Source organism: Danio rerio, chromosome 8 (assembly GCF_049306965.1).
Source record: "Danio rerio strain Tuebingen ecotype United States chromosome 8, GRCz12tu, whole genome shotgun sequence".
Classification (NCBI taxonomy): Eukaryota; Metazoa; Chordata; class Actinopteri; order Cypriniformes; family Danionidae; genus Danio; species Danio rerio.
The window spans coordinates 61823163-61832076 of NC_133183.1; the positions used below are offsets into that span (position 1 = coordinate 61823163).

At 36.2% G+C, this 8914-nt stretch overlaps 1 protein-coding gene across 1 annotated transcript in view; it reads left to right on the top strand.

Moving 5' to 3' along the window:
* gna14a (guanine nucleotide binding protein (G protein), alpha 14a) overlaps window positions 1-4659 on the top strand; it is a 29440-nt gene extending 24781 nt beyond the window's left edge. The window contains exons 6-7 of the mRNA XM_678897.8: window positions 33-186; window positions 3377-4659. Coding sequence (XP_683989.2) covers window positions 33-186; window positions 3377-3567 — 345 coding nt within the window. The 3' untranslated portion in view covers window positions 3568-4659. The remainder of the gene's footprint in view (window positions 1-32; window positions 187-3376) is intronic.
* The last annotated feature ends 4255 nt before the right edge of the window (window positions 4660-8914 follow it).

The following is an 8914-nucleotide window of genomic DNA, read 5'->3' on the forward strand; positions in this document are numbered from 1 at the left end:
CCATCGTCACGCTGTGTTTTCCTGTGTTTCAGAATCGCATGGAGGAGAGTAAAGCTTTGTTCAAAACAATCATCACATATCCCTGGTTCCAGTCTTCATCCGTCATCCTCTTTCTGAATAAGACTGACATCCTCAAGGAGAAGATTGTTTACTCTCACGTGGCCACGTACTTCCCAGAATTCACAGGTGAGTGACTTAAAAAAGCCATCAGAATCTTTTCGGCTCTGGACATCCGCTCTCATTCACTTCCATTGATTTTCAGACGTTAAAAGCAGCTCGTTCTGCTAGTTGATGTTGCAAACTGATATTTTCTTATTGTATTATTCTACTTGTTCTGTATAGTCATGAACACATTTGTTTGTAGAGCAAGACCATTTTCTGCCGTTTATTATTCATAGTCATTTCTCCCATAGGCGACTGTATCGGAAGTTTTAAAACAATCGCAAAAAGGAGTGTACTTCCGCATCGCAGAATAAGCTCAATAGTTCATCATCGAGTAATCGTTGTATCCCACTGCTCATACCTGATGGCGTTGTGAGCATTTATACCTTTGTGAGCATATATATACAATTACTATCTTAACAATCATCTGTTCTGGATACGGGCCGGATCCAAGGTTATGTGAACCTCAAGATTAGGAGAAACAGACAGACTACACTTTTATGCACTGATATGCACGCTTTAGGTACTAATATGTATTTTTAAGATGCCGTATTAGTACATAAAATCTACATACTGGAGCCTAATTTTAAGATTATTTCTTTTTTAATTTCTTTAAATGCAATATTCATCTAAAGATGTTAACCACAATATTGTAGGTGGTTTTACACTGTGTATATTAACATCATGACACCAAATAATCTAAAAAAAAACATTAAACTAGAAGCTAAAGTTCATTGACGAACTTTGATGTTGGCTTAAGAAAGCTAACAGCGTTGTGAGTGATTGCTAGGTGGTTGCTAGGGTACTCTAGGTTGTTACTAGGCAAGACTCATTTACATGTTTGATCAAATCTTTATACTAAAGTGTTTCTAGCATGTTATAGCACGTAGCTAATAATTATTAGCATGTAGCTAATCACTGCTAGCAGGTGTAGCATACAGGAAGTCTTGATTGCTAGTATCAAATGAGCCAATCTACAGTTCCCTACAATGTACTGATGCTAAGATATTGTTGTTCTTAAATGGTTGCTAGGTTAGTTTTTTGTTGCTACGGGGTCGATTCACAGCTTAGAGTGATGATACAACTGAGCATCCTGGGAATACGAATGATATAAATGAATCCCAATGTCTTTATGACAGTGCAGCATTAAGATATCAATCTGGGGCCTTTATAATAGCAGTCTATGAGTTTCTTCGCCATTGTAAGTCAATTGGCAAGTTTGGGACGCTCTTGCACCCCAGGGGTAAAACTTACACCCCAGTTTGATTTGTAGTTTTACACAGCTTGACAGCCTCTTGAAATGTGGATGATCTCATGTTTCTCAAGATTTCCCGTTCTGAGTTATGATGCATCAAAATTTGGCCCAATGTTAAGTCAATGAGATTTTTCAGAGATTTCCGGGTCAGTTTTTAGAAAACCAAAAGCTGGACCAGTTGGAAAAGATATAGTAATCCTAGTCAGACTAGTCTAAAGGTCTGGCCCAAGTTTGGTGGTCTTAGCTTAAAAGCCCTAGGAGGAGATAGACATAGAAATTTGAATAAGAAGCTGAGCTGAGCATATGCGCCCGAAAATTAATCTATGCGACCTCATAATATATTTTGGCGCATTAGTGCGACTGCAGATAATGGTTGTAGTGCGACCTGTTTTGATTTTTTGTAAAAACGTGCTGAATCGCTCTTCCATGCCGCTACATTGGTTCATATTAGCTGTCAATCACTCAAGGTATTCCGCTGTCAGATGACAGGGAAGGAGCTTTTATGACCACGGGAAATGCAAACAGCTAAAGAGTAAAAACTTAAAGCACACAGGTTTGCAAACCCCACCTAAAATTGAGGCGCAGATGAGAGCGATCATGACACGTCACGTGGTGAATAATGATCCGCCTGCTGAGATCAATCGAGTACGCGCTTCTTGGAGAAGGTGCCCGAATCTCCATGCGTTGCATTCACTGCGTGTTCAGCGCAAATGTCCGCTAAAAGTCAAATCTAATACTGTACATATCATCGCCAAAGAAGCTCGCCTTTACTAAGTTTACACTGAAACTGCGTCTCATAACAAACAGCGGTATTCCGCCGGTGGTCATCGCAAGAATCTTGCGCTGACTGCTCATAAATTGGGTCGGCTGACTCGCCAGCTTTTCCACTAACACAGAAACATGAAGATCAGCTCAGACTGAACCTTTAAATTGACACAAACTGAAACCAAAACTTTTAAAGAGTGATAGAAGTGAGACTTTACTTTCTTTCTTTTGTCTATTCTTTTTTGAGGTGTATATTATTTATTTATTTACTGATGACTGCTTTGCAGCTTTCATCATTGAATTGAATGATTTATTATAATCTTTTGTTTGTTTTGTAGCAGAAATATTATTTATTAAATTGACATGCATATAAAAACAGCAGTACAAAATCAATATTTCTTACTACAATGCTTCATTTTTGTTTGATGCAAACTATACAATTAATTTTCATAAAGTAACAGACTTTTTATAGCAGATAACCAACATTTATGCACATTCAAGGCAGCATCATAATGAGAAATGGAATTCATTTTTACTATTATTGTCATTTTTATCATCATTAATATTCTATGATTATTAGACATTCATTTTGGAATTATTGCACACAAATATCAATGTCTTCGCAGCATTAGTTAGATAGTTGTTTCTGTTTTTTGTCAGTCCTATTGATGTTGTTTTAAAATACAATAAATCCCTAAATACAAAAAAAACAATTTGCAGCTGTGCTCATTCATTTTTGGTGGGTGCTCCTAAATTTTTTCTGGTGCTCCTAAATTTATTTTGGTGCTCCTAAATGTTTGAAGTTGGGAGCACCGGTGCTACTAAGTAAAAAAGTTAATTTCGAGCCCTGCTGCATGTGCAAATAGCTTTTTTTAGTAAAGACATTGTGGTAACACTTTAGTTTAGGTCATGCTATAATGCATTACAATTCATGCTATTAACTACTGTCTTATTACCTGCCTATTATTAAGATATTAACTGTTTGTTAGCATTTGTAAAGTAGGGTCTTATTCTACATCCCTAATCCTAGCCAATACCTAATCCCAACTACTACCATACTAACAATTAATAAGCAGATAATTAGTAGTTTATTGAGCTAAAAGTCGTAGTTAATGATTTGTTAACAGCATGAAATAAAGTGTTACCAAAAGTGTGATATAGGACTAAAAAATGACCAACAGATTGTATTTTTAGGTCCCAAAAATGACCCAAAGGCGGCGCAGGAGTTTATTCTGAAGATGTACCAGGAGGAGAATGAAGACAAGGACAAAACCATCTATTCTCACTTCACCTGCGCCACAGACACCGAGAACATCCGGCTGATCTTTGCCGCGGTTAAAGACACAATCCTGAGACACAACCTCAAAGAGTTCAACCTGGTCTGAAAGCTGCAACTCGCTCCTGGGTAGATGTAGAGCTCAAAATAACCCAACACTCTTCTGTTGCTGAACTCGTTTATGGACGTTTCTAATGGATTAGATGTGGATGGGTTTTCTTCAGTCCTCTGTAGGTCTAGTAGATGGACAGATGAGGACATTTCGTTCTTGATGTAAGTAGAGTTTACTGAGATTTAAGGCACGTGTATGTAAAATAGATCAAAGCTGATTGGTGGAGGAGCATTTAAAGGCAAAGTAGAGGGAAAGTTTACATGCGAATGCACAAATCTGCTCGAAAAAAAGTTGCATTACGCACAGTTGAAGTCAGAATTATTTTATTTAATTTTTTTAAATATTTCCCAAATAATGATTTAACAGGGCACAGAATTTTTCACAGTATTTCCGATATGTTTTCTCGAGAAAATCTTATTTGTTTTATTTCAGCAAAAAAAAAAGAGCTAATAATGAAAATAAAAATAAAACATTTTAAGGTTAATATTATTAGCCCCCTTAAGCAATATTCGTTTTGGATTGTCTACAGAACAAGCCATCATTATACAATAAATTACCCTAACGTTAACCTCTTTAAGCATTCGAATGTCACTTAAACTGAATACCAGTGTCTTGAAAAATGTCTAATATTATGTGCTGTCATCATAGCAAAGATAAAAGAAATCAGTTATTAGAAATGAGTTATTTAAACTATTATGTTTAGAAATGTGCTGAAAAAACTTCTTTCTGTTAAACAGAAATTAGGGGGAAAAAATATACAGGATAGCTAATAATTCTGACTTCAACTGTAGCTATTTTAACACTAGACTTAATGAGATATTATTATCATTATTTTTTTTTTTATCTAAAAATTATTTACTGGCATTTGGGTCAAAGAGCATTTTGTGGACCACATTAATTCTCAAACCCCCTCAAATGCAAGTAAAGTATCTAATAACCTCAGAAAACAAAATGTCAAGCTACGAGGGAAATAATAATCCATCATCATTCTGTGCAACTGATATATCCATGTATATACTTTGACCTATAATTAGTCAAATATCTATATAAAACGTTTAATTTGATTTTAAATGACTAAAAACGTATTACAAAAAAAAAAAAATATATATATATATATAATATATATATATATAATTTTTAGCCATCTGAAGAATAATATAAAGAAAGAGAACTTCATGCACTGCTAATGTTTTTCAGCAACCGATTAAGATTAATGTGACTATTTTCAAATTCATACGGTTATTTTTCACACCATCTATTTTGTTTTAATGTGATTAAAATATAATCAGGTAAAAATACTTACACATTCATTTAGTTGTTGAGGCGTAAAACGAGATAAAAAACCGTTAACCGCCGCCAGGTGAAGCAGCTACGGAACCCCGGAAGGGACGTAGTGGAGGAGAAAAAAAATGGGTGGGTGAAAAAAAATAATGGGTGAAAGAAAAAAAATGGGTGGGAGGAAAATATATATTTCTAAGTTTTTTGCGTTCTCTCGCAAAGTTTTGCGTTCCCTCGCAAAGATGTTTTGCGTTCCCTCGCAAAGATGTTTTGCGTTATCTCGCAAAGATGTTTTGCGTTCCCTCGCAAAGATGTTTTGCGTTCTCTCGCAAAACTGTTTCTCCACAAACACTTCCTGTTCACTTCACTCACGTAAACCCTCCCGTTTTTGCCGAAATTCTCCCATATTTTACTATTCTATCCCACTTTCTTTACTGTGCGCTGATTGTCGCCTTTCACTTTGCAACCTCTGAACCAGTGAATGCATGTTTAAGCGCTGACTGACAGACGTGCTCCATACAATAAACTGATCCCAGATCAGCGTCTGTACGCGCCATTTAAAGGGACACTTCTGTTATCAAACAAGTGCGCAGCAAATGAATCTCATGTTTTGTTTAGTTTGATAACAGAGGTGTCTCTGTAAGAATGCACAGATCTATAATGAAAGCAGTCCATTACTTTAGAAACTGTTTGTGCTCATTTAAGAGAAAATAAGCTGTTTAAAATAAAACATGCAGGACGGAGATGTTTCATATTATTCAGTGTATTTGTCTGTTTAAACATACACCCGCTCCTCTGTAAATGGCGTGTACATACGCTGATCTGGGATCAGTTTATTGTACGAAGCGCGTCTGTCAGCGCTTATACATGCATTCACTGGTTCATAGGTAGCATACGCACAGTAATGTAAAGAAAGTGGGATAGAATGGTAAAATACGGGAGAATTTCGGCAAAAACGGGAGGGTTTATGTGAGTGCAGTGAACAGGAAGTGTTTGTGGAGAAACAGTTTTGCGAGAGAACGCAAAACATCTTTGCGAGAGAACGCAAAACATCTTTGCGAGGGAACGCAAAACATCTTTGCGAGATAACGCAAAACATCTTTGCGAGGGAACGCAAAACATCTTTGCGAGATAACGCAAAACATCTTTGCGAGATAACGCAAAACATCTTTGCGAGGGAACGCAAAACATCTTTGCGAGATAACGCAAAACATCTTTGCGAGGGAACGCAAAACATCTTTGCGAGGGAACGCAAAACATCTTTGCGAGGGAACGCAAAACTTTGCGAGAGAACGCAAAAAACTTAGAAATATATATTTTCCTCCCACCCATTTTTTTTCTTTCACCCATTATTTTTTTTTTCACCCACCCATTTTTTTTCTCCCCCACTATGTCCCTTCCGGGGTTCCGTACGTAAGCAGGCGACCGCTGAAACTCATTTGAAAATCCTGAGGTAAAATTAATTTCCATATTTTAAAGACATGGCGCGAAACAATGCAATGTAATGCGGTGCTTCTTGTTTAGTATGATAACTTCTTTATATAACATATCAATCAGGCACTAAAGATCGTTTATTTTTTAAAGAAATTATATCTTAAACGAGCCAAACTTGTTTACCGGAAGTACTTGAGTCTACAAAATAAAAGTCTCACTTAAAATTAAAAGTCATTGCGCACATACTCCGTTCTAGTTACAATGAATGACATTTTAATAGGTTTCTTCTGCAAATCACAGTTTAAAAAAAAGAGTAGTTATTATTCTATGATAGTCATGAATGTACACAAACTAATAATGATCTTGTTGTGTTGATGCTGTCTTTGACCAATTCACTGGCATTTATTTAACATTTTAGTGTCCGAATTCACATTGTAAATAATGTTTCTCTCATTAAACATGCATAATTTCGTGCAACTAATCTTAGCTTCTGACAGTAAATTGAGAGAGGGTAAATTCAGACTCATAGTTTCTGTATTTAACCTCAGTAGGTTTACTAGTGGTAGTGAAAACCTGAAGTGCCTTTAAACTCTTAATGCCCGTTTCTGCTTTGATGATATTTATTAAACAAGGGTTTTACTGTCGTTTAAAAGATTGAAATGTGTGTATATGTGCATAATAAATGTAAAATGACAAGAGTAATGCAATAAAATGTCATGCTTTTCTGAAGCCATGAATAAAAAACGAGAAATTAAATTCAGTTTGCTCATTTTATTTTCTAATGTGATGGTTTTTATATATATATATATATATATATATATATATATATATATATATATATATATATATATATATATATATATATATATATATATATTTATATATTAAGCATTTTCTTCAGGATTACAAGCTTTTGTCTCGTGTTCAACAGACGTTCCTTGCAAAAATATCCAATTTTTAGATTTTGCTATCCGTTTCTCAAACATGCAATGTTTTAATGATGAAAAAATATCATAAACACTACCTGACAAAAGTCTTGTCATTGATCTCAGCTGTAAGAGCAACAAATAATAACTTGACTTCTAGTTGATCATTTGAAAAGGTGGCAGATGGTGGATTTTTCCCATGAATCATCTGTTGAGCTGCATCCCAATCATCACAAATACTGCAGAAGACCTACTGGAACCCGCATGGACTCAAGATTCTCATAGATATCAGTCAAGTTTGGTGAAGGAAACATCATGGTTTGGGGTTACATTCAGTATGGGGGCGTGCGAGAGATCTGCAGAGTGGATGATCAACATCAACAGCCTGAGCTATCAAGACATTTGTGCTGCCCATTACATTACAAACCACATAAGAGGGCAAATTCTCCAGCAGGATAGCGCTCCTCATACTTCAGCCTCCACATCAAAGCTCCTGAAAGCAAAGAAGATCAAGCTGCTCCAGGATTGGCCAGCCCAGTCACCAGACATGAACATTATTGAGCATGTCTGGGGGTAAGATCAACTAGAAGATATTATTGGCTGTTCCTAAAACTTGGATAGGTGACAAGACTTTTGTCAGGTAGTTTACAGAAAGCTCTCACAAAACTGACGCAAAAGAAGATATTTTGAAGAATGCGGACTTCCATAGTAGGGACAACAAATACTATGGAAATACCGCTGTATGTATTTGCTATTTACTTACCCTCAATTGTTTCCAACACCAAAGAAGATATTTTGAAGAATGTTGAAAACTGGTAACCATTGACTTCAATGTATGAAAAACAAATACATAACTGGCAAGTACAATTCGTTTAAATGTACTTCCAAGAATTGCAGTACACTACATTAAATATAAATTAGTGTACGTCTGTTCCTAAAAAAACTCGAAGAGTTCTTATTAGTTTCCTCAAATAGTAACAAATCAATCAGTTTCTGTTGAACTCAAGATAATTTGAATATGCAGAAAACCTGTAACCATTGACTTCCATCGTATTTGTTTATCCTATATGGAGGTCCATGTTTTCAGCATTCTTCAAAATATCTTCCTTTGTGTTTAACAGGAACTCAAAGATTTTAAAGCCCTTACGACTGAGTAAGCAGTCAGTAAATGTTCATTTTTGGGTGAACTGTCTCTTTAAGACTATATATTCATTCATTCATTTTCTTGTCGGCTTTGTCCCTTTATTAATCTGTGGTCGCCACAGCGGATTGAACCACCAACTTACCCAGCACGTTTTTACGCAGCGGATGCCCTTCCAGCCGCAACCCATCACTGGGAAACATCCACACACACACACATGCATGTCTTTTGGACTGTGGGGGAAACCAGAGCACCGGGAGGAAACCCACGCGAACGCAGGGAGAACATGCAAACTCCACACAGACACGCCAATTGAGCCGAGGCTCGAACCAGCGACCTTCTTGCTGTGAGGCGACAGCACTGCGCCACTGTGTCGCCCTCTTTAAGACATTAGCATTTGATAAGTTAACATTAAATCAATGTTAAACTCAGCATCATTTTTGGGTAAGACTGAATAAAATCTGAATCAAAATCATTTTATAATCAAACTATATAATGGCCGTTTACCTTAAATCTGAATTAAAATAGTTTGATAACATCATTGACATCACATAAACAGACTCCA